The sequence below is a fragment of the Schistocerca gregaria genome, chromosome 2 (assembly GCF_023897955.1).
Source record: "Schistocerca gregaria isolate iqSchGreg1 chromosome 2, iqSchGreg1.2, whole genome shotgun sequence".
NCBI classification, from domain to species: domain Eukaryota; kingdom Metazoa; phylum Arthropoda; class Insecta; order Orthoptera; family Acrididae; genus Schistocerca; species Schistocerca gregaria.
In genome coordinates this window covers 253,224,900-253,251,901 of record NC_064921.1, presented here as the reverse complement: position 1 = coordinate 253,251,901, position 27,002 = coordinate 253,224,900, and the positions used below count along the sequence as shown (strand labels likewise).

At 43.2% G+C, this 27,002-nt stretch overlaps 1 protein-coding gene across 2 annotated transcripts in view; it reads right to left on the bottom strand.

Annotated features, from left to right (window-relative positions):
- Window positions 1-27,002, bottom strand: part of LOC126336117 (C-type mannose receptor 2-like) — an 89,118-nt gene that overhangs the window by 26,353 nt on the left and 35,763 nt on the right. For both annotated transcript variants that reach the window (XM_049999597.1, XM_049999595.1), the window contains exons 3-4: window positions 18,385-18,436; window positions 12,411-12,659 (exon numbers count right to left, since the gene is read on the bottom strand). In XM_049999597.1, coding sequence (XP_049855554.1) covers window positions 12,411-12,659; window positions 18,385-18,436 — 301 coding nt within the window. The remainder of the gene's footprint in view (window positions 1-12,410; window positions 12,660-18,384; window positions 18,437-27,002) is intronic.

The window sequence follows — 27,002 nt, the reverse complement described above, 5'->3', positions numbered from 1 at the left end:
GTATCGCGACATTGCTGCTCGCGTTGATCGAGATCCAATCACTGTTAGCAGAATATGGAATCGGTGGATTCAGGAGGGTAATACGGAACGCTGTGCTGGATCCCAACGGCCTCGTATCACTGACAGTCGAGATGACAGGCATTTTATCCGCATGGCTGTAACGGACCGTGCAGATCCCTGTGTCAACAGATGGGAACGTTTGCAAGACAACAACCGTCTGCACGAACAGATCGACGACGCTTGCAGCAGCATGGGCAATCAGTTCAGAGACCGTGGCTGCGATTACCCTTGACGCTGCATCGCAGACAGGAGCGCCTGCGATGGTATACTCAACGACGAACCTGGGTGCACCGAATGCCAAAACGTCATCACAGAATTATGATGGTCGCATCCGTGGTTTTTTTTTTGTTTTTCTAGGGCTCTGAACACTATGGGACTCAACATCTTAGGTCATAAGTCCCCTAGAACTTGGAACTACTTAAACCTAACTAACCTAAGGACATCACACACACCCATGCCCGAGGCAGGATTCCAACCTGCGACCGTAGCAGTCCCGCGGTTCCGGACTGCAGCGCCAGAACCGCACGGCGAGCGCGGCCGGAGCATCCGTGTTTGGCGACATCGCGATGAACGCACATTGGAAGCGTGTATTCGCCATCGCTATACTGGTGTATCACCAGACGTGATGGTATAGGGTGCCATTGGTTAAACGTCTCGTTCACCTCTTGTTCGCATTGACGGCACTTTGAACAGTCGACGTTACATTTCAGATGTGTTACGACCCATGGCTCTCCCCCCCATTCGATCCCTGCGAAACCCTACATTTCAGCAGGATAATGCACGGCCGAATGTTGCAGGTCCTCTACGGGCCTTTCTGGATACAGAAGGTGTTCGACTGCTGCCCAGGCCAGCACATTTCCAGATCTCTCGCCAATTGAAAACGTCTGGTCAATGGTGGCCGAGCAACTGGCTCGTCACAATGCAGCAATCACTACTCTTGATGAACTGTGGTATCGAGTTGAAGCTGCATGGGCAGCTGTACATGTATATGCCATCAAAGCTCTGTTTGACTCAATGCGCAGGCGTATCAAGGCCGTTATTACGGCCAGAGGTGGTTGTTCTGGGTACTGATTTCTCAGGATCTATGCACCCAAACTGCGTGAAAATGTAAACATATGGTAGTTCTAGCATAATATATTTGTGCAATGAATACCTGTTTATCTTCTGCATTTCTTCTTCCTCCAGCAATTTTAATGTCCAGCAGTGTAAATGTACCACGCTTAACCGCAGCAATAATGAAATACCAACAGCGCTATACGAGACTTAAAAGTAGCAACGACCAGACACTTCACTATGCCACAACACAATGAGTGGGACAACAAAGATTCAAATTATAATGAGTACATGACATTTTCAGAAGTGTTGGAGGCGATTTCATAACCTACACACCGTTGCTCTTCTTATTAAGGAAGTTTATTTCCCCAGACCGCATAAAAATACACAATGATTACTAGTTTCAGCGAAATTAAATCGCCATTTTCGGACCATCTGCATAGACAAAATTTTTACGGGACCAATCAATTTCGCTGTGCGAACAAAGCACGAAACACACAAATAAAATACATGAGACGTGTATCAGATGTGGACAAGGACACAACATGAAAGGATTTTATACACGTGTCATGTGTTTTATTTGTGAGTATTGTGCACTGTTCGCACAGCTTTCCTCTTATTGTACGACGAGAGACGGTACTACGGAATATCGTCTCAATAAGGTGTGTCTGATTAATGTGAACAATCGACGAAATGGATTGGCCCTGTACGGCGAATTTATTTCACTGCAATTAGCAATCACTGCGTGTTTTTATGTGTTCTGGGCAAATAAATTTCTGTAATGAGAACATCGGAGTTTAGAGATTCAAACACTGGTAATGGAAACAGATGAACATAGGCCTAGAGACACAGATGCACTAGTTCAGTATCACCACATACAGATAGGTGTAAGGTAAAGTAGCAAATCACACAATTGCAACAATCCTCCAAGTAATACAGTGAGTTTCAAAACAAAGTGACCTGATTTCAAAACTCCGTATTTATTGATAAAAACATACTGAAAACATGGGACGAACCCCAAAATATTCACGAAGTATTCAAGTTTTAGCTATGCTATTACAATGCGCTCTGTACTCACCACCAGCAGCACGAACAACTTCTAGACGATAGCTATATTCGTCATAAACTTGACACAGTGCTTTTGGAAAAGTTACGCTGGCTGTTCTTCTTCTATGTCACAAGGTAAATGGGAAATGAACACATTTTCCTTCCAATATCTCCGCAAGAAAAAATTACCATGAAGTCATACCTGGCGATCTTGGAAGCCAAGGATTCAGGGCAGTGTTTCGTGGTCCCGTGCGCACTATACACCATTGAGGGAGTGTCACTGACAAACCGATGTATGTTGTTGTGCCACTGTGATGGATGTCAATCCTGTTGGAAAATGAAGTCATCGGAGTCCTCCAAGTCGTGGAAAAAGCTAATTCTGTGGCATTTTAAGTTAGATCATTTTTCCTCAGGAGAAGGAGAGACCGTGCACTTTTTCATGGGAAATGGCACAAAAGACTTTCACTTTAGGTGAGTCTCTTTCGTGCTCAGTAATGTTACACCGAATGGTATGATTGGGCAATTGGGCGCCTGAGAAGGAAAGTTTGTATTAAATATACGTGAGTGAAAATAGTTGCCACTTCGTCTTCCTGTTTCTGTTCCGAAACTAGAATACAGTAATTACTTTCATTTTCACATTTCAACAATTTCTATAATGTTCGTTTCTTGGATAAGCACCCATTAAAAAAGGCTTGGGGTGTCTTCTCAGTTACATGCACCATAATCCAAATGGAGCATCGAACACACCTGCCTGTACCTACTTCCCCACAAATACAACACAACCCATTAGGGTCTTTACTACGTGTATGTAGTGATTTGAATATGCCAATAACTGGTCATCGTAATCATCGTCATCTTCAGAAATGCGGGAAACGTCTATTATCTCTGGCAACTCTTATGTTTCCTCCTTAATTATGATTTTCTTTGCTCGGTAAGGAATCCACATACATTTTTCCCATTCTTGTTTTCCAATTCAGTCTGTTGTTTATGTTTATTGCTAACTTTCATCAATGTTGCCTTCAGTTTCACAGGGTTGCAGATCTTGTCTTTCAGCACACGAATACACCATTGTGCCATTACATACCAACAAGATCAAATTCTGCTTGTTAAACTGGTATATTTAGAAACCAAATTCGTGCAATGACACAGGTTTTAATAATACATTCATCGAAAAATAAATCAGTAACAACCGTAAGCTCACATTCTTATTTTCCATATTCTGAAAATAACGAAAAACTGGCCTCTTTTATTTATCTCACGCTCACGCATTCCACTGTTTAAACTGTGTCTAGAAGAGGCTAGTGGTAGTCGGAAGTCGTTATCTTTGTCGCGTCCTTCAAATACCGAATGCTTACGTTTGCCCCCTGCGCAGAACTACCGAAATTCGCCTTACTGACCGAAGACGCGTGACACAACGGTTTATTCCCACTTTTCCTTGGTTAATATCCGTGTTGCTAAAATTACAGTAAACATCCACATTTTTCTTAGTTAATGTCCATGTTCTAAAATTAGAGTAAACATGTCAATGCTTTTCTTCTTGTATACCATTCATCGATTAATTAGGACGGGGATAAAATGAAGAGAATTAATTTTTTCACCCTAAGCCGAGTATTTGTCGCGATGACCGTACGTGGGCAAGTTAAAACTGTGTACCGGCCCGCGAGTCTAAACCAGACCCCTACTGAGTGGGTTGGTCATGAGAGCTCAGAGACTTCGATTGTGGACTATTCACTGAATGACACATGACTAACTTGTTCACCAGGAACAACTCAGTTCTTCTAAAGCTGCCCTAAGCGACTATTAGTGATCTGACTGTGAATTGGGAAAGCGAAAGAATAACTACAGCCAAAGCAAGAGCGGGCTGAACTCATGCACCACTGGAGAGGGATCGTTAAGTGTTGCAGAAGGTGGTTATAAAAAATAGTATGAAACCAAAGAAACCACGCATGAGTTACACGCTGGTATCAGCACGACAGCTACGAGAACGGGGTACAACGGTCGAGTAGCTCTTCATAAGGCAAACATTTCTGTTGTCAGCACTAAGCGACGCCTTACGTGGTCCAAGGAGCGACACCAGTGGATGGCTGGTAACGAGGGATTGGAACTGATGAATCGTGTTATATCTTGTGGCAACCCGATGGAAGGGTTTGAGATTGTCAGATGCCTGAAGAACGTTAGTGGCCATCATGTGTAGTGCCAACAGTGAAGTACAGAGGAAATAGTGAATCTTGGATAGAGTGGCTCGTGCTTATTCTCGGTGATCAGATATATAGTTCAACAATGCGTTACACGAACTCGGATGTACCAAGAGATTGTCATCGATCTAAGAAGATATCATACAAGAGAGGCCTGAACTAAATCTCCCAGCATTTGCTAACTATATTAGATAACTAGCTCTGAAATACGCTCTAATACAAAAAAGATTAACTGTGAAGGAATTAATCAGAATAGAGCAGAAATCAGTAGACGTGATGTACCCGTACAGACGATTGATTAGGAGTTCAGAAAAGTCTTACGATTTATTCAAGAGAACGAGCTTCACTAATTGGTTAAGTCAATAACATGTTGGTCCTCCTCTATCCTTTATTCAGGCAGCTATTCGGCTTGGCATTGATTGACAGGGTTGTTGGATGACCTCCTGAAGGATATCGTGCCAAATTCTGTCCAACTGGCAAGTTAGACAGTCAAAATCCCAAGCTGGTTGGAAGGCACTGCCCATAACGTTCCAAACGTTTTGAGTTGGCGACATATCCGGCAGTCTTGATGGCCAAGGTGGGGTTTAGAAACCAGGTAGACAAGCTACAGAAACTGAAGCCGCGTGCAGGTAGACATTATCTTGATGAAAGGTGGCTTTCCATGAAGGACAACAAAACGGAGCGTAGAATATTGTCGATCTACCGCTGTGTTGTAAGGGTGCCAAGGACGCTTATCAAAGGACTCCTGCTACGAAATGAATTGCCACCAAAGACCATCAGTTCTGGTTTCAGGCCGTGTGGTGAGCGACAGTCTGGCTGGAATTCTACCGCTGTCTGGGGTGTCTCCGCTGGTCATCGGGGCTCAGTTCGAAGCGGCACTCATTGCTGACGACTATTATGCTCCAATGAATGAGATTCCAGGCCGAAGAGGTGTCTGCAGACCCCGGAAAGTGGTGGGATACGAAAACGGCGCCCAGAATATGGCCTGAGAACCAGGAGCTATGGTATTGGGTAACATTTCATAGTATGACCCCTTTGGTTGTCATCTGTATCCCCCCCTCCACACCACAACGCAGTGGTACGTCGATGATATTCTAAGCCCCGTTTAGTTACCCTTCATTAAGCCACCCTGGGCTTACATTTCAGCAGTATAATGCCCGTCTGCACAAGATGTGAGTTTCTACCGTTTGTCTTCGTGCTTGCCGTGCTTTCGGAGGTCAAGGTTGCTGGATCTCTCCCCAAATGAGAACGTTCCGACATTATGGGTAGTTCGTGGCTATGAAGATCTAAATCGTCAATTGGACAGAACTTGGAACGATATTCCTCAGATGGTCGTCCAACAACCATGTTAATTAATGCGAAGCTGAATAACAACTTGCGTAAGGGCTAGAGGTGAACCAACGCGTTATTGACTTGCTCAATTTGTGAAGCTCCTTCTGTTGAATAAATCATCCATTTTTTCCGAAAGTGTAATGATTTGTTTACGTGTACATGTACAACACATCTACTCATTTCCATCCCATTTGGATAATTCCTTCGTGATGCATCTTTTTTCTCTTTTTGTTTTAGAGCATAACAAAAGTAAATCGTAATACGGCAGAATATGGACACATTTTACAGCATTATGAATTGTGTCCAATGGAGGAACAATTAAGAGTCGTTGCAGCCTGTGATAAAGCATTGTTTAGGAAGCAATAGTGTTTGGACAGTAAGATTCCTAAAATGGACTGTGTTATGGCTTTATTTGAGCGGCTACATGGTTGTATGAATATTAATATCAGTGTAGCCAACCATTGTGTAGAGTTTCGAATACTGCTACGTTGGGTCAGAGAGGTATTAGTGGCCACTGATCAGCACCCATTGTGAGGCTGGTATAGGCAGAAAGCGCTTACGCTATCTGGGCCCTTCCGGTCACCGTGTGTGGACCCTGGACGGCAGAGACGATTAGGTTACTCTTCCCTAGGGCGTTGGTGAGTATGGATGCTCTGAGTAGCATCTCTGTTTGCAGAGTTGAGATGTGTGAGAGCTTTGTTTGAATTCCCGGTAGTCACTCTGGTGCGTCGCATCGATAATCATGCCACACCAACTTATTAAATCAGGTAACGGTGTTAATTTCAGCAATATTCAGCATATTAGATGAGATCTTTTGTGCAAATGTAACTAGGTGTGGACGGTCGGTGTCACCACATGTTTTACAGCTTTAATTAGTTTAGCCTATTGTGTATGAATCTGTTGTGTGCTTTGTATAATGCTTGTGCCAAATTTTATTTAATTTACCGTCCAATTTGTATTTAATTCCCACGGACTTAGGAGCCCATATTCTGGTGCACGACGTGTGTTTCTTTGTACACCATGAGGCTCCAGTTCGACATAAACATCTCTCGTGTTCTAAGTGAAGCCTCACATTTCATGACGTAGTGGATGTGTTCTGGTTTAGTAAATTTGTTTTCAAAATTACGGAGTTGTACGGTATTTTAGATGTGGCCCTCATTCTCTAAAATTGACGGTTAAAGGCAGTCGCGCTATGACCCAGTGGGCTTACATGTGGGTTAGGGAAGCTTTTTTCTAAATTCTATCTCTCGTTGTGTGAGTGACAATGACCAATGTGAACGTGGTGTGTGTGATCTCGATAAATCGTATCCAGTAATTTAGCAGTCTAGCCCCCAATGTGTCGGTCCAGATGCTGCGCTGTATAATGTGCCATGAGTCGATGCACGATCTAGCATCCCAAGTTACTGTATTTTAACTTATGTGTGTGCGTGTTACTGATGAAACGGAACATGTTGTCCCGTTCCATATTTTTTCCAATAAATTCCGGTAGAGGAGAACTATAGTCAAAGAGTTTTAACTATACAGAAGTGAATCCAGTGGATGACAAACAGAAGAGAATGGACCAAGTGGTGTTTATTTATTTATTCATTTTATTTCATGTGTGTCACGTTTCCTTGTATCCTTTCCCGTATGCGACCTTGGACTGTATGAATAAGATAGTATGTGAAGTAGGAGAAAGCTCTCGTCAGAAGTCGTAGCATTGCATGTGTAGAGTCGTTCTGTGGTTGGATAGTACCAACCCCTAAACGAGAACAAATTTGGAAAAGATGATGAGCAAGTCAGGTCATAGAGATAGCGAAGCCCCGAGGATTGGCTCTGTTAGGTTGGCGAACCATCCTCTCCACCACCTATTGAACGAAGAACTGTTAGGCGAGGTGTCCGATCGAGCACTTGTTCTTGGGTCGCGGCGCTGCACAAACATGGAGACGCAGCTCTCGTTTTGGTAATGTTAACAAATGTATTAGATTGCCTAAAAGCTACTCGGTAATGAAGTCCAGATGTTGAAATCAGGTGCGGGATTACCACTAAACCCCATGAGGGAATTTCTTTCCATAATTTATTCGAATTTCAGTAGAATTGTGACTTGGTCAGGTCATGTACCATGGGCCTTAAGCTCACGGTCATATTTTTTGCTCTGTGCTCAACGGAAATCCACTCATTCAATGCATTTTAATCTGCTCTTTCATTTACAGTAATATTTTGGGCGATTTTTACTCATTTTTCTTATATTTTCTTTGTGAACTTACATTCGCGCCACATAGTCGGTTAGAGAAACCGCCACATTGATTAACTGTAGTTTCGATCTGAAATTATATTGTACACGATGAATAATAGTGGGCAAGTGTAGAATAGGGAAGAAATAATTTTGTGTGTCCGGATTTCTGTTGGGTAACGAAACTTGGCCACCTGTGTTGAATAGCGTTGAAGTGATAACGTTTCTTGTGTTCCTCGATAACTATTTGATTTGTTGCCGATGTTGTGCGATAGTAAAATAGATAGTTTAAACTCGTGCCACTAGGAAATGGGTCAAATATCTCTGAGCACTATGGGACTTAACATCTATAGTCATCAGTCCCATAGAACTTAGAACTACTTAAACCTAACTAACCTAAGGACATCACACAACACCCAGCCACTAGGAAAAGCATCGGATTTTGATGCCCATTGATTTGTTAAAGACTTGCGAAATACTCTTCCACACTGACCTAGTTTTGCTTGTAGTCCCTTTGCTGAACTTGTTCTGAGTCACCTATAGCAACTGAATGTAATAAACATGGGTTTAGGTACAATTGTGTGTTTGTATAAAATTACACTGAAGCCAGGTCTGTGTTCCCCTGTCCCATTCCATAATTACGTGGCGAAACTGAACCATGTTAAGTGGAGAGACCAGTTTTGATGATGTAGATTGCAAGAATATCACTACTAGTCGTTGAAATACCGTCGATACTGAATGAATATCAATGAATCTCTACCCTCGACTTGTTATTTGCCTCCTCCATCATTAACAATAAGTGAAAGTCAGTACACAGTCGAATTCTGGGTCATGAAAGCAAATAAAAGCTATGTACTGCATATTAAGCCCTGTATAGGTGCCTTCTGTAGTGGTTCAAAAATGTTGCGTTCAAATTTTTACTGGTTGGGCAAAACCTTCCGCTAGAAATTAATAATACCTAGCAACAACTGGCAGGGGCCATTAATTTTGTGAACCACACGAATTTAAGAAACAATTTACTATAGACGGCAGCTTGCAGGAGCGGTAGGGCATGACAAAGAGAGGGTAATCTTCGTACTTAGGTAGAGTTTAGCCACAACCAGTACTGGAGGGTTACGTTGCACTGTGAATTATTGTTAAATTCTTTCCTATTACATCTCACAGTGAAATTTCGCTCCCTAGTTAGGGTCCTTAAAATCAGTCAGTTTACATCTCCTCTTAGCAATGTTTTAATCAAATTTGTCGTGACTATTGGACTGGTGTTTTATTAAATCATCAAATTATCTGTGAGGTGGGGCCTTTTTATCAGTTTAATTAATTAATATTTAAATAAATTTGGTTTACTAATCACAAATTTTGTGTCTGCAAGTAAACGTTGCCTGTACTTGCAGAGTGATTCTTGGGAGTTAGGGAGCAAGTAAAGAGATATTTTGTGGTAGCTGGTCTTACCAGAACCTTGCAGTAGTAAAAGACTACAGGTATCATTCAACTGGACTGCCCAGAATCTGGATCTGAACCAGATGGAACACCTCTGGGATGAGTTAGGACCTTATCCAGATGCCAGCGTCAACATTACTAAATTCAGTGGTTTTGCTGTTAAGGAAGAATGGGCTGCCGTTCCTCCACTGACCATTCAGACACCCTACTGAAAGTGTCCACAGCGGAGTTCAAGCTTTCGTAAAGGCAAAGGATGGACATACCCCACGTGAAGTCTGTTGATAGGTGTCTGCATGCTTCTGATCAGGTAATGTACCGCGTGACCAAAAAGTCAGTATAAATTTGAAAACTGAATAAATCACGGAATAATCTAGATAGACAGGTACAAATTGACACACATGCTTGGAACGACATGGGGTTTTATTAGAACTAAAAAATACAAACTTTCAAAAAATATCCGACGGATGGCACTTCATCTGATCAGAATAGCAATAATTAGCATAACAAAGTAAGATAAAGCAAAGATGATGTTCTTTACAGGAAACGCTCAATATGTCCACCATCATTCCTCAACAACAGCTGTAGTCGAGGAATAATGTCGTGAAAAGCACTGTAAAGCATGACCGGAGTTATGGTGAGGCATTGTCGTTGGATGTTGTCTTTCAGCATCCGTAGAGATGACGATCGATCACGATACACTTGCGACTTCAGGTAACCCCAAAGCCAATAATCGCACGGGTTGAGGTCTGGGGTCCTGGGAGGCCAAGAATGACTGAGCACACGATCATCACCAAACGACGCGAGCAAGAGATCTTTCACGCGACTAGCAATTTGGGGTGGAACGCCATCCCTCATAAACATCGTACGTTCCAGCAGGTGTTTAGCAGCCAGGCTGGGGATTATGCCATTCTGTGTAACATATCAGCGTACCTCTCACCCGTCACGGTAGCAGTTGCAAAATCAGAGTCATGCATTTCCTCGAAGAAAAGAGGCCCGATAACGGTAGATGTGGTAAATCCAAACCATACCGTGACTTTCTCGTCGTGCAATGGACTTTCCACGACAGTTCTAGGATTTTCGGTAGCCCAAATTCTGCAGTTGTGGGCGTTGACAGACCCTCGGAGCGTGAAATGAGCTTCGTCGGTCCACAACACATTACACATTACTCAACCAATCGTCATCTTCCGCCATCTTTTGAAACGCCCACTCCGCAACTGCCCTCCGCTTCACTAAATCTCCAGGTAACAGTTCATGATGCCGATGGATTTTGTACGGATAGCATCGGAGGGTACCCCTCAGTGTCAACCGACCAGTAGTGTATGTAATGCTGGTGCGACGTTCGACTGCACAACCGCTCACTTCCCCGTCCATAGAATAAACCGTTACAGTCTCTTTCTGAAGTGTCTGGGCAGCATTACGCCTTGTGCTCGGTCGGCCACTACGGGGTCTATCGTCTAAACAACCCGTGGCATCGAACTTCGAAATCATTCTCACCACAGCTGCATTTTTCAACAGACCTTTACCCGTTCGAATCCCCTTCCTATGGCGATAGGATCGTAACGCTGAACTAGCAGATTCCCTCATCGGATAATACAGCTTCATTAAATGAGCCTTTTCGGGTAACATCAACATGCTGCGACTGCTGCCGCATCTTTCTTCCCCCCCCCCTTTTATTGTATTTCAATTCCCCATCAGGCGGGCTGGCAGCAGCATATGCGCTGCTCTTCAGCCAAAAGACATAGAAGAAGCAATAGTTAAAAATATACAAATGAGAGAATATGGTGAACATCGATATAAAAATGGAAGAACATCACGGAAGGCATTAGACAGAAAAAGGGGCGACTGTAAAACGGAGATAAAAACCGTAAAAAAGTAGTGCACACAAAAAAACACACACTGGGACAATTAAAAGAACACAAGGCACAGTATGACTGGAGCATAAAAGTATCGACTGATGGCGTAGCACATAACAAACACTGACAGCGTACCTCAAGGTAGCACACAATGAAAATCACACCTCTTGATGCACAGGAGAAACAGCACTAAACACAACACTGACGTGGCACACTGACAATGAGCAAAATGGAGGATCTGCCAGGTGCAAGGAGATGAGGGAGACTGGAAGAAGGGAGGGAGGGAGGGGAAGAGAGGGGGGAGATGGGCGGGGAGTGCGCTGAAGAGGGCCAGGTAGGGAGGGATGTGGGAAGGAAAGAGTTAAGGATGAGGTGTAGGGTCTCAGGGGGGGGGGGGGGGAGGGGAAGGAGGAAAATCCGCTCTGGGAAGAAAGAGGGGAGAGAAAAAGGGGGCCCTGGGGAGGGGGGGGGGGGAACAAGGCCAGGTTATAGTTGGATGGAAGGTTATATGTCGTGGCAAAGTTCATCATCTGGGAGGGGGACGTCCTGGAAATTGTCATGATGAAGGAGATGGTGTGGAGGTGTAGAGAGGGAGGGATACAGGGATAGAGGTGCGACAATGGGCGGGGGGTGGAGAGGAAGGAGGAAACCAGAGGGTGAGGGGGATCAAGCCTGTGGATGTGGAAATGTTGGAGGGAGGTGGGGTAAGGGGATGAGGTCATACAGGAGCCGTGTGGGGGAAGGAAGGCGGATATGGAAGGCAAGGTGGAGCGCATGGCGCTCAAGGATTTGGAGGGCCTTGTAAAAGCAGGTGGGTGCAGAGGCAACGCTGGCATAACAGAGGATAGGATGGATGAGGGATTTGAAGGTGTGGAGGATGGTGGGAATGGGCTTTCTGCTGGATGCTCTGGACCTGTGGGGTAAAGGTGAGGCCAAGGTATCTCAGGGTGGGGGTGATTCTCTCTCTCTCTCATTACAGCTCCTTTTATACACGATTGTCATGCGCAGTCACTGACGTTTTGCTGTCCAGTGCCACCTGTCGCACATTTTGTGAACATTGTTTGTATTTTTTTGGTTCTAATAAAACCCCATGTCATTCCAAGCATGTGTGTCAATTTGTACCTGTCTATGTACATTATTCCGTGATTTACTCAGTTTTCAAATTTATACTGACTTCCCGATCGCCCAGTATGTTGTACACGAAGCGCCGGTGCGAGTTACCTAGGTTGGCCCTGAAGTGGCCCTCGTCGTCGCGGTCCGAGATGGCGGTGAGCGCGGCGGCGACGTGCGCGCGCCTCAGCAGCGCCGCCAGCGCGTCCGCCTCCGCCGGGTCTGCGGGCACCGTCAGCTCGCCGCCCTCGAACCGGCAGCGGGAGGCCGCCGCGGCCTGGTCGGCGGCTGCCCGGTGCACCTTGTACAGCCCCACGCCGGCCACCAGCTCGTGGCCGCGAGGGATGAACGCCGTCTCCTCTGCACCACACACAGACCACGGGAGCTACTCTCATACGACACCCTTTATACACAGATTCCACGGATGAAGATATAAACTAGAGGTGAATTTTAAAATATCAATAGGACTATCGAGTTTACCTCGGCCAGAGTTGTCTGGCTCGTGTGGTTTCCAGCAAGAATCGCCCTGGTGCAGCTAGCACGCTGACTCGCTCTTTCGCTACCCATTGTCCGTCAAGTGGTGATAGGGATAGTAAAACCGTTTTCCGTTCTCTGCTGAATAGGCTCAATTCAGCTACAACTTTCATTTATAATTTTCGTGTGTCTCGTCCAGTTGAAAGCATTCAGTGATAGCATCAGCAGTTTCGAGGTACCTATTGTTATACAACAGATTAAACAACAGCGTGTAGACGAAAGATAATACACTACTGACCATTAAAATTGCTACACCACGAAGATGACGTGCTACAGACGCGAAATTTAACCGACAGGAAGAAGATGCTGTGATATGCAAATGATTAGCTTTTAAGAGCATTCACAAAACGTTGTCGCCGGTGCAGACATGAGGAACGTTTCCAACCTATTTCTCATACACAAACAGCACTTGACTGGCGTTGCCTGGTGAAACGTTGTTGTGATGCCTCGTGTAAGGAGGAGAAATGTGTACCATCACCTTTCCGACTCTGACAGAGGTCGGATTGTAGCCTATCGCGATTGCGGTTTATCGTATCGCGACATTGCTGCTCGTGTTGGTTGAGGTCCAATGACTGTTACCAGAATATGGAATCGGTGGGTTCAGGAGGGTAATACAGAACGCCGTGCTGGATCCCAACGGCCTCGTATCACCAGCAGTCGAGATGACAGGCATATTATCCGCATGCCTGCAACGGATCGTGCAGCCACGTCTCGATCCCTGAGTCAACAGATGGGGACGTTTGCAACACAACAACCACCTGCACGAACAGATCGCCGAAGTTTGCACCAGCATGGACTATCAGCTCGGAGACCGCGGCTGCGGTTACCCTTGACGCTGCATCACAAACAGAAGCGCCTGCGATGGTGTACTCAACGACGAACGTGCGTGCACGAATGGCAAAACGTCATTTTTTCGGATAAATCCAGATTCTGTTTACAGCATCATGATGGTCGCATCCGTGTTTGGCGACATCGCTGAGAACTCACATTGGAAGCGTGTATTCGTCATCGCCATACTGGCGTATCACCCAGCGTGATGGCATGGGGTGCCATTGTGCCATTGGTTACACGTCTCGGTCACCTCTTGTTCGCACTGATAAAACTTTGAACAGTGGACGTTACATTTCAGATGTGTTACGCCCCGTGGCTCTACCCTTCATTCGATCCCTGCGAAACCCTACGTTTCAGCAGGATAATGCACGACCGCATATCGCAGGTCCTGTACGGGACTTTCCGGATACAGAAAATGTTTGACTGGTGCCCTGGCTAGCACATTCTCCAGATCTCTCACCAACTGAAAACGTCTGGTCAATGGTGGCCGAACAACTGGCTCATCACAATACGCGAGTCACTACTCTTGATGAACTGTGGTATGGTGTTGAAGCTGCAAGGACAGCTGTACCTGCACACGCCATCCAAGCTCTGTTTGAGTCAATCCCCAGGCCTATCAAGGCCGTTATTACGGCCATAGGCGGTTGTTCTGCGTACTGATTTCTCAGGATCTATGCACCTAAATTGCTATTACATCTCAGTTCTAGTATAATATATTTCTCCAATGAATATCCGTTAATCATCTGCATTTCTTCTTGGCGCAGCAATTTTAATGGCCAGTAGTGTAATTTACTTTCGTGTTTAATGTGATGAGGCTGCCCTCCATTTAAGTAGAAAATTGAATCAACCGCTACAGCTTAAGGTCATGGGAAACGACATAGCTACACTGTCGAGTACGAAATAGAGACTCTGCGAAGCTTCCTGTGTTTTGCACAATTTCCCGCGAAAACATTTACGGCCGTGTGTTTTTGCGGAAAAGACGGTAGAAGTAGTCATTAAACTGGATCTGATGTAGATCTGCCTCTTCAGGACTCCCATGCAGAAGATTTCATTTTTCAACAGAACAAAGCACCTCTGTACTGGCACCTGGGTGTAAGAGCAATTTTTAACAGTAAGCTGCCTCGTTGGTGGTTCGGCCGCAAGGGCGAGCGGATTTTGCTTAGCGCCATTGTCTCCATGTTCGCCTGGTCCCAAGGGTATCTTACTTGTTTGATGAGGGTTTGTGAAACGTTCCATCGTTATTACTCCCCTTCCAGCAAGTAACTTGAGGTGGACCACGTCGCCATGTTGCCACAGTAACGAATGCAGGAACTCCAAATATGCTTGCAAAACTAAGGTAGCAGTCCGGCTACCGTCTGGATGTTTGTCATGAGTCTGGTGGACGGCACACTGAACAGTTGTGTAAGATAATTCAAAACTTTGATCCTTGACTTGGTTGCAAAAATTATTTCAAGTTTGTATATGCAAATGTATAAAAGATGTGACCTTGTCAAATTGAATGTTTACTTTGAAAATAAAATCTTTCTAAGTTAAAATTCACCCAAATCCACCAAAACTTCATTGATATGGAAGATACAGTTCTTTGAAATAGGATGAATATTTTTCAGTCATCCTGTGTTATCTCTGCACTAGCATCTCGGCATCCAATTTTGGCTGGATGTCAGCTTCATATTATTGGCTCAGAGGATACTTGTAACGCTATAGAACCATAGGAACTCACTGTGTAGCTTAGCTCGCTCTAGGATTAAAATTATTTAAAACTGATGATGTGTTCCGTGTGTTTTTAGGAGCGATTGTTTCCAGCCGGCCGCGGTGGTCTCGCGGTTCTAGGCGCGCAGTCCGGAACCGTGCGACTGCTACGGTCGCAGGTTCGAATCCTGCCTCGGGCCTGGATGTGTGTGATGTCCTTAGGCTAGTTAGGTATAAGTAGTTCTAAGTTCTAGGGGACTGATGACCACAGCAGTTGAGTCCCATAGTGCTCAGAGCCATTTGAACCATTTTTGATTGTTTCCATTGTGTCAACGACGACAGACCTATCCGTCTTCTTCACGTGCTGCAAGTTTTGTTGCTATGCCTGCTCCGTGCCTGAACTCAACTAGACTAACATGGTAATAGTCTGGTTGGAGTCCAGTGTCTGCTAAACGCAGCAGATGTATGGCAAGAGTACGTTGATGGTTCGTAAGGTAGAGAAGAGCTATGCCTAAGTATGATAGGAGAAGAGAACCTTGATGCGTAAGAAATAGGTGAAATAAGGCCAGGACTACACAGAGTGCTTAATGATACGGATTCTGAGAAATCTGATGGTATCGACGACACACATTCGTTGTTGCAGAAAACTGCGAGAGGTGTAGGAAGCAGTTGATTATCTAGGTTGGGTTAAAAAGAAAAAAACCTGTAAACCCGCCTTACCATCAAATTTCCAGAAAAGCATAATCATCACATTGCCAAAGAAGGCGAATACATGTAAAGAACTATGAGACGACTGGCTCGACGCTTCGTCCTTCTGAACTGGTGACCGGAATAGTATATGGAATAATAGGAAGAATAATTTAAGGGTTAATGTACAAATATCTGTTGAATTTCAGGTAGGGAAAAGGTACCAGTGATATGAGTACCAGAATGTAACTTGACACTGCACTTAGAAAGGGAGGAAGACTGAAGAAATATCAGTATTTTCATAGAATTTGTGGATTTAGAAGAAGACATTGCCATTGAATGGCGAAATAAGAAATTCACAAATCGTAGAACATTGTACAGACACATCCAATAATATAATACATTTATAAGCTTTGTAGGGACGGTAAGTTACCATTATTATTGGACTATTAACGTACAGTTTGTATATCAAAGAAGCAAAAAATGGAGTAAAAGAAAATTTCGCAAGAAGCATGAATGTGCAAGGGGAATAGACAGCACTGCCAATGGCTGTAACCAAGACCCAGAAAACCTGTTGCGAGGAATGGACAGCTCACCTTGCACAGAATATGACCGAATCATAAACAGAGAAAAGTGGAAGGTGCTGAAGAGTAGTAAGAGATTAACGACTTGTAGTTGGGAATTACACTCTAGTGCAAGAATTCGCCTATGTAGGAGACAGGCTTATGTAACATCCAGCTTTGAAATACCTTCCATTGCACATAGTTTGCAGACTTCCATAGTGGTTCCACAATGTTCAAAACGATGTGCCGTTCTCATTCATTTGTTAAAGGCTCCGAACACATTGTTCCTTTTAGTTTTGATAATACTTCATTTATTATTCATATCACACAAAAATGTTAACAGTTTATCCATCTGTTTCTACCTTCTTAGCAAATCATACTGAGTTTCTATGTAGATGAGTTACAAAGCAGGTATAAATTCTAAGGTCATAGCATCATTAACATTTTTTGTATCATCTGAACTGAATATTACATCAGTTTGCTAAGCAGTTGTAAAAAACATTACGCACGTGATGAAAACTCGCACGAGACCTGATAGTAACGGTAACAAATGTAGAGAAACTTGTGCGACCCATATATAGCAGTCAGTGGGAAAAAAATCACTGGCGGATGGTAGCACTGTTGCCAGCTTTCAGATGCGAAGTGCAAAAGGTTGCAGGCGTAACAACACTCTTCTATAAGAGCTGCGACAACACTAAGGCTTTGATATATGGACGTATACACATTCGTATTACGTTATAAAAATCCATCACAACTTGCATGTTGATATGTATATATTTATACAGATGGCCAACCTATTTCATAAACCGGTTTCCAAGACGTTTTCAGTTTGTCATAGCGTGTATAACTGACATGATTTCTGATTTAGCCTGATAGGGATACTGTAGAAGACATTTATTATCACTTAGGTATTGTTGTGGGTAGGATGTTAAACAAGGGAACTACGAACACAAGTAACTATTCGTTTTTCTTCATCACTCAGCACTATTTGCAGCTGTTATATCACTTTTTTGTAAATGTTCGCTTTTTTTGCCATTCAGGGTGCAAAAAGTTTGTGTATGAAGCATGCCAACCTAATATTATCTTTCACTGTGTTTGTGATTATTAAGAAAACTACCTGAAAACAGAAACGAGGTACATTAGGTTTTAGCGTTCCGTTGAAGCAGAAGCTCTTATTACATAAGGGTGAGAAAAGAACACGGCCATGTCCATTACAAAGGCAAAATCATGGCATTTGCCTTACGCAAATTAGAAAAAATCTGAGAAAGCTTACGTTGGAATTCCTGGTGAGAATGTTATGGATATGAAGCGACGAAAATCAGGGATTAATGTCCCATCAAGCACTATTTACAGATGGAGCAGCAGCTCAGATGGAGAAAGGATAGGACAGGAAATTGGCCTGTCATTGCCTTAAGCGAATTAGGGAAACAACACAGTATCTAAAGGAGGCTGGCCAGGTGCAGAGTTGAGCCTCCTCCTGCATGTGAGGCCACTGTTTCATTCATTACACCATCTCGGGTGCTGAAATACTCTGTGAAGTCTGTTTAAAGAAAAGTGCATGAAATTTTTTGCGCCCGGGAAAAGTTGTTTTCGATTCCTCATATCTAGACAGCTGCTTACAACCTCTGATGTAACAGTTTCACCAGCATACCACTTAGCCATCAGTGATAAAATCAGTGTTCCACAGACGCAGTAACATTACAAACCAGTTGCTGGTATTTGCAATTTGTTAAGATGAATAGCCTTGTAACTTGGTGTCGTAATGTTGAGAATGCATTTACCTTTCCTGCACGTAATGTTCTTCCCTTCTATTCCGTGCGAGTAAGCATTTTCCTGAAACACAGAGATACAGTGTAGCTTAATGTGATGAAAGACTACGACTAAAATATAAGTGCCTATATAGGACTTAACAAAAAAAAAGAAGCTTCCATGACTAATAAAGTTGTAGCTTCACTGGCTACACTGCTGTATAAGCAATTGCTTTGTCATAAAATAGATGTGGCACACCATACCATGTTTATATTATGCAACGATAAAGATTAGAATTCCTCTGTCGACTTTGTATTATTTGCACGCTGAGTTATAATATACGAATAAATATCGATTATCGATTATGGCAGTAAAGTTCGATTGCAACGCTAGCCACAAACTCTTTAACCCTAATCCAAATTGCAAATTTTTATCACGTAAATTCTATTTTTATGGACAAGACATATTCACAACAACACCACAGCATGATTCCATATATACCACACAATCCTTCTAAATTTTGTTTGGGATTTCTGTAAGAATTCCATATTTAGAATGTTCAAGCTTGTTAAATTCATCCGCTCCCGTTTTGCTACCATGAACTAAGCATCTACAACAATTGTAGATCATAATGGGAGAACACGTTTCATGGTAAATGATGTATAAACGAAGGAAACTGTGGTGCAATATTAAAATTCAGTTAACGACTGCGTTCAAAACGAACGTTTGTTCAACTAATGCTAGACAGCAAAAGATCAAGCTCTACAAATACATCTGCAACCCAAACACAGCAGCTGCATTATTATTAATAAAATATGGATTATAATATTAAATTCTCCATATCTTAGTGAATATTACAGACTTGCAAAAATTTAGACCGGTTTTAGAATCAGCACGAAAATTTCTTTACGACAGAAATATTTTCACGTCATTTCGCAGTCGTTTCAAATTTCGTCAGAACGAGTTTTGGAAAGAACAGCTGACGTAACTTAATATCCCTACTAATTCCATATACAAAGGAAAAACTCTTTTGAGTAACAATAATATCGCTATCCTTCAGCCAGCTAAATTCTACAATGAAGTTGCAAAACTACACTAGTCTTTCGGTCTGATCTGAAAGACTACAGACGGCTGCAGGTTTACACCCTTATAGCAATCGCTTTTATTGTAAACCATCCATCCGTCTACCTTCCATGCGTCTGCTAAATTAAATCTGCCCTCTAACAGCGATCACCATTGCTATCCTCCATTGGAGATTATTACTTTTATCAAAATCTTAAATAAAAATTGAAGATGAGAAAAATTAATAAAATTGTTGCCGTGTCATTATTATATTCAATTAGTGAAGGGTGATTAATACACCAATGCGGGTTTAACTTTTATAAAAATGGCAAGATTTCCACTCGTGTTTAGAAAGAACGGAACACCTTGAACAACTAGAGATAGGACATTCATATTCACAGGACATGTACGGTAGTATGTTCTGCAAAAAAAGATTAGCATTTGGACAATGTCGGACCTGGGATTTAAGATTAACTTCGATGTCACGACGCAACACCACCTACTGGTAAAATATGCCTGCGGCTCTCGCTGTCGCTATAAACCGAAGATAATGGGTCAGTGTGAGTTGAGCAGACGTGCAGGATGCCCCGCAGATGCAGGCACGAGCCGTACCTTCAAATCACTGAGTTTGAAAGAGGGGGCAACATTGGTATGAGAGAATGTGATGCATCCATCCGGAAATTGTTACTCGTTGTGGGGCGAAGTGTGTGCAACGGCTATGTGCAGACTGGTTCACGGACGACAGCAAAAGACGACGAGATGGAAGACGCCGCACCACCCAGACCAGTCCCCGAGAAGATCGACAACTCATCCGAATGGCATTGCAGGACAGATCTGCGTCCTCATCGGCTCTGTCGCAACTATGGACCAGTGTAACACACCGTACAGTATCAGGGTTGACAACCCGTAGCCATCTATTATGGTATGGGTTAAGTGCACGTTGTTCACTTCTCCGCCTAGCTTCGACGAATGGCAATGGTGTATGAAACGACTCACTGGAGATAGTAATGGCATCAGATAGTGTTTTAGGACGGAACCAGTTTCTGTTTGTTTGGGTGCACTTTGGTTCGTTGCACACAGGGGGAGCGGCTTCTCAGTGACTGCATTCGCACAATACATACATCACCAAGTCAAGGGTGCGGTTCTAAGCGCTTCAGTCTGGAACCGCGTGACCGCTGTGGTCGCAGGTTCGAATCCTGCCTCGGGCATGGATGTGTGTGATGTCCTTAGGTTAGTTAGGTTTAAGTAGTTCTAAGTCTTGGGGACTGATGACCACAGATGTTACGTCCCATAGTGCTCAGAGCCATTTGAACCATTTTGAACCAAGTCAAGGCCTTACGGTGTGGGTTGCTATTGGGCACAACCACAAATCACGTTGGTGTGTCCCCAGGGCACTGTGACCGCTCTGACCTAGGTTAATGACATCCTGCGACCCGTAGCCATACCCTCTCTGAACAACACCCCAGACGCCACTTTTCAGCAAGACAATGCACGATCACATGCTGCTGCACGATTATGTGCATTCTTTGTGTAACAGGATGTCACTCTTTTGTCCTGGCCATCTAAATCACCAGACTTGTCACCAATCGAAAATGTGTGGGATATGGTGAAACAATGGGTACTGCACTGAAGGCTAGTGCCAACCACAACAGATGAACTTCGGTACCAGGTGAATGCAGCATGGATGGCTTTACCACATGACGCCATTCGCGCCTTATACACGCCTGGCTCATGACGCATGGCGGACCCTCTGTCTGCTTGGCAATAGCACACATGCTGAACCGATGCGACTGAAGTGCTAATATCTGCTGAACATACTAACGCACATGTCCTGTGAATATGAATGTCCTATCGCTAGAAGTTTAAGACGTTCATTTTTTTTATTTCTTAGCATGAGTGTATTAATCATAAAATAGAACAAACAATACACTTTAAGAGAGATGACAAATTAATCATGAACTTTTGGCAACACAGACAGAAGCAACACTTAATTACCATTCCACTGGGTGGCGTTTGGTTGGAAAAGACTAAGGTTTATCTATGTAAGCTATTTACCCTGACTCAAAACATGGATAACGCAATCTGAAAGTATCTAATGCTGAATAGACTTCGACGGATCTTGTATACACGAAAGTTACTCTACATCGGTGCAGCTGAGGACAAGTGGCGACACGGTGATTCTGTTTGACCTGACAAGTCGGAGCAGCTACTCTATACCAGTGTGTCGAGGCATAGCGCTGTCACGGGGGTGACGGTCGCTGCGTAAGCGGCGGCAGAGGCGCGATAAGCGGCGCCTGTAATTCGTTACCGCGGGAGCGAAATATGCAGAGTTGCAGGCAGTCGATATGTCAGACGGATCGCAATTACTCTCTAACGAAGCCCTGTCATCTTGGCAGATTCCATCGTGTAACATTCCCCTTCGCCGGTCATACCATGGGCCAATCTGACTCACTTCTACGGCAGTAAGCACAAGGAAATCGAACGTCGAAGCGGCAATACTGATACAAATGAGGTTGTCCTCGGCACAGCGAGTTGTCAGAGATGATTGTGATTCAAACTGTCGGTACACCGTAGGCTCCCCACTTAACACTTTACCATCCACACGTTCGCTTGGCGCCGACAGCGCTAAGTCGGATTACTTGGCTTGTCGCAGGCCGCTTGTCACCTTTCCGTTGATAACAAGCTTCAGACACATTGACTCTTGACCGCTTTAATTTTCCGTAAATCCTCTATTATGCCGTATCGCTCCACAAACTAGAATTTTCTTTTCCAGTAACTTCTCTGCAAGTTCTACACTGTTATAATAATTATCCATGCAGAGGTGATGCCACTTTGCATCAGAAGAAGTCAACAGTTCCATCACTATTTTTGCTAAAGGCTGTCCAGCGCCGTAATATACCTTGAATGAAGAAATGTACCCCGTACTCGAATCACACAGCATCCGAATGAGTATGCAGTATTTCGTAATTTTCAACAGATTGTAAACTTTAAAATTTAACCGTCCACACCACGGTATCATTCCTTCATCAATTGAGATGTTTTAACTTGGATTAAACGTTTCTTTAAATATTTTGCAAAAATAATCAATTACGAATTGCACTTTGACAAGCCGGTCGGCATTATCCGGTTTACTGTTGCTGTCGGAAAAATGTAAGAACGATAATATTTGTTTGAATCGGTTGCGGGTCATCGTTTTGCGAAATATCGGTGTGTCTATCGACGGATTCGTTGACCAATAATCATCGATCCTTGCTTTTTCCTACAATTCCCATAAGGACAGCAAGCCCAAACCATTTTCAAAGTTCGAGTCCCGTAACGTCGACAAATTTGACATTTTCTTAATTCAGTTTTCTTCTATTGCTATTTTGACTATAGTACTTTTTGGTTTCGTTGCTAATATATTCAAATAGATCGTTCCCAATATATAATTGTACGATGTCCTCGACGTTCTGTGTATCGTTGGGAAATATGTTTGGACCCGTGAATTCTTCAAATTTATGATTGGTCCTCAGTAAATCAAAGTCTGACCACTGTGCACTGTCCTCTTCGTCTGATTCAGCCGAATCAGTTGGCAACCGTAGCGTTCGACGAATTCTTCTTGGACGTATTTCGATCTCTTCCTGCGATTCTGATTCGCTTTCAATTTTTTGATATCCAGTGTCTTCTTTCCAATCGGTCAAGTCGTCCGGAACGTCAGACAAGACGTCCGCGCATTCATCGTAAATAATCCTGTTATCTCTTTCGACCACCATGATGAAAGGGTACAAGTACTTATAAAAACAAAACACTTGTTGACGTGTTTAGCTTATTGTTACCTAAACAAAACACCAACAGAATGCAAAACATACTAAAGTGCTGTCGCCGGCCACTGAGCGATACTATGCACACGACACCACTGCGGTGTCGAAGGCCGTTGACACTGCTGTGGTGTCGCCGGACGGCTTAGTGTTAAGTCTGTGTACAGTCTGAATCAGATGAAACTTTTCTCCCTTCATAAAATTTCCATAAAAACTCGGTAAACTCGAAAAGAGCACCAATGCAACCGCCCCCACACGGCTTTCGTGCCAGTCACATGTCTCTACCAGCGATACGTCTCCACTTTAGCTAGTGTCCTCAGCCTCCAGATCAATCCTGACAAAAGTTAATAACATTCTTTTGTCTGCTAGAGAAGTGGTCGATCCCTGACTCGTAAATGTCTGCGCAGGGAGAAAAAGACTTTATTCTTCCGAATTGTGTCTCACACGGCCACTTCAGGCAGCATGTTTTGAGAGTTTTTGTTTAGGCCTCAAGTGAACAACACAAAGATCGCTATCATGAAGGGTCGAACGTTACACAATGTCTGACCAGGAGCCTCGGCTCAACCAAGAGAAGTGCTTTTGTATCCCAACGTAGATCATTTTAGAGCCACCATAAACCATAAACTTCTTCCCAATAACTCGGCAGGCAAAGGGACGACAACGCCTAATGGCTTCATCTATAGCGTCCAGTCCAATAGAAGCTTTGAAACTCATGGATTTTTATGGACGCCAGCTCTACACACAATGCGCGTTTATGACAGTATCGAAACGCCTCGGCCGGGCGGCCTACCTTCTCTCCTGTGCTCCTGTCCCTGCCGTGGCCAGCAATGCCTAACACGTAGATCGAAGTAGGCCGTTTTCCGCCTCTTCGGCCAACAGCATTGCTTCGCACCTGTTCGAGAAATTCTTGAGACCAACAATATTTCCCCAGGAAGGGCTTTGACATGTTCCTCTGCCTAGCAGCTGCACGTAGGTTTCAGGCCCCGAATGTCCACTGCAAGATTTGCTGTTAAATAACCAAACCCCCTGTTCGTTCTCAACTCCAGAAAACACTGTGCAAAGAGATCTGCCATATAGATCCCACATACATTAACAATGTACATGATCCCATCAATGCCCGCTTGTGTTGATAATGTGTGTCGTCTCACAGAAAATGTCTGGGGTTAATAACAGCATTAAAGAATATCTCAGAATATGAAAATAAGTGCGAGAGTGACTTGACCTCTGTCAAAGTATATGTCCATATTTCGTTTTTGTGACCTCACTTTACTTAAGCTGGTGGGAAGAGGCATTTTTATGAACAGATTTGATAGTTCAGAGTGAACTAACATTGTTGTAAGTCGTATAGTCCTGCAATACTTTTTACTTCTGTAAATTCTTCCTAAAAGGGCGTTGGAAACAGTTTGAAAACAAGACCTATGGCTGTTGTTACTCCAAATTTTTTTTGTGCACTTTGTGTACGTAATAAATATTGTGATTTACGGACAAGTTTTGACATATTATTTTGTATGTGGTATATAGCATCCAGCACAAGGGAACTTTGGGACCGAACTAGTGGAATGAATGGCAGCCAGTATAAATCATCATTTATTGTTGGTGAAATCCATAAAATGTATTTGTGGCATTATTGAGTGGGGGGTCAGAATTTATTTTCTTACGGTTCTCAAGCATGTAACAGGGTACTAGGCTGGGATTATTTTGTCCTATGTTTACTTCGCGATGAACTCTGTTCAAGCAAGCTAGAAAACATAAAAGTGTTATATTGTTATGTGGTCTTCACAACTGTGATCCGGAAAATGATGGTTTTTTAGCCTAGCTGTTCTGTGTAGATAGAAAGTTTTAGAATCAGTGTCAACTACAACAACAGCTCACCACATGTTCATCTAGCAAATATGTATTAGTGGATGGCGAATTTACATTAGATGTTTACTTGCAACACACCTTTATAATAATGAATGACAATGATGACGTATCCACTTCACAGATTTTTGTCATTTTTAAGCGTAATCAGAAGCTGTGCCCACTACTATAAATTAAAGTTTTGTTTCTTAGCTGATCCATTGTTGGCCTCGTTGCCTTCCCTCCAGCGATATGAATGTGGGTTGTGGAATTGTCTGTACGAAGAAATGCACTACCAAATAAAACACTTTCTTCATTGAATCAGCTTTCTTTATCAATTCTCCGTTAACTGGTTTACAAAGACAACGTAACTTCCACATTAATATAACTTTTAAGTGTTCACAAGAGCTACAAATTACAACCAGCACAATAATTTCTACTGTACACTCTAGTCTCTATCTTAGAACTTCACATTACAACTACTCTGCCCATAAAGAGCTAGCAAAAAGGACAAAGGTTATATTACACATGTAGTCAAATAATTAAGTCATTGTCACAGATATTCAACAGAAATGATTAAGCTGATGTTATTTTATTTGACATTTACATACTGTAAAATTTTGTGTAAATATTTATGCAGATTTTTTTACAACATTAGCGTATTTTGGTCATTATTAATTTAATCACACAAATGTTAAATACGTATTCAGTGAAATGGTAGTTCACAGTCTATAAAGACCGATTTTGTACGAAATTTGTATTTCAATTTACGTGAAGGTACTGGATATTTCAAAATATATATTAGGCTTGATTACACCACAAACTACAGTAACAACTCACCACAAGCCCAAAACTGTGTGGTTTCACAATCTAACAGGTTAAATACAGTGTTTTTTTTTTTAACCAGCAGTGCCACACATGAGCTATATCTGCGCAGTGCACATGCGATCTCACTAGCGGGAACGTCTTTGCACCGTTGCTGGATTAGCAGTGGACCTTTGCACAAGCGGGCACCAAAGTGGCGCTGAGTGGCGATGGGTGAGCGTGCACGGCGTGTGTTATGAGAGTGGGCAACTGGAGGCACAATGTGCTATTCCGAGTCCACTGTTGCTTCGGACATGATCACCTTCCCAGCATTCTCCTCACTGAGGTAGGGGCGGCCGCCTCGTCTGAGGATTGTTGGTGCTGAGACGTTTATCTGACTGGTGCTACTAGCCACTCAACCATTTGACAGATGGGAATCTGGGCTGGAATTGTTTCTTCTCATCTGAAAACTGTTGGGTTATTGATTGTGACCATTTACCTCCATTATTGGGAAGCGACTTGAACTTATTAAACACATGTCCTGAGTCCCCATTGTCATGGTGAAGTCGCAATTCGAAATTGTGTTTTCTGTGCCTTGCGTGCAACAAGGTAAGAGTGTGCTTGTCAGTTAATTGTATTAGGATGTTTCCGACCTATTCGAGAGCACATTACAGATTGCTGATTGCGTGTGTTTTTTACTGAATTTTCTTGTTAGCTGCAGCAGGTGAGTAGTTGCCATACTTATTGAAAGGGCATGGCTCGCTGGTATTCAAACAAGCTCCACGTGTTACGTCGTTACTCTTTTCTCTTTTAGCTACTGTAGTTTGAAGTGGTTAGTTTTAAAATTTCGTGGCGGGTTTTCATTTTATGTCGATGTGCGATCAATTAAGTTGATTTGTGCATGTGTGCCCGTGTTAGTAGGAACTTTATAAACATAGTTCTGTGCGTTCCAGGCGAGCATAGGATTATTATTATTATTTCTTTCTTATCTCAGGCGTTATGTCTGGTCAGAATTAGAAAGTGACGCGGACCTTGATCAAGCGCGACTTCCTTTTAACTGTACGGTATATGTTATATTGCATTTAGGAACTTTCGGGTAACTGAACATGTATCAATAATTACGGATTTCTGTAGTTGTATATATAAGT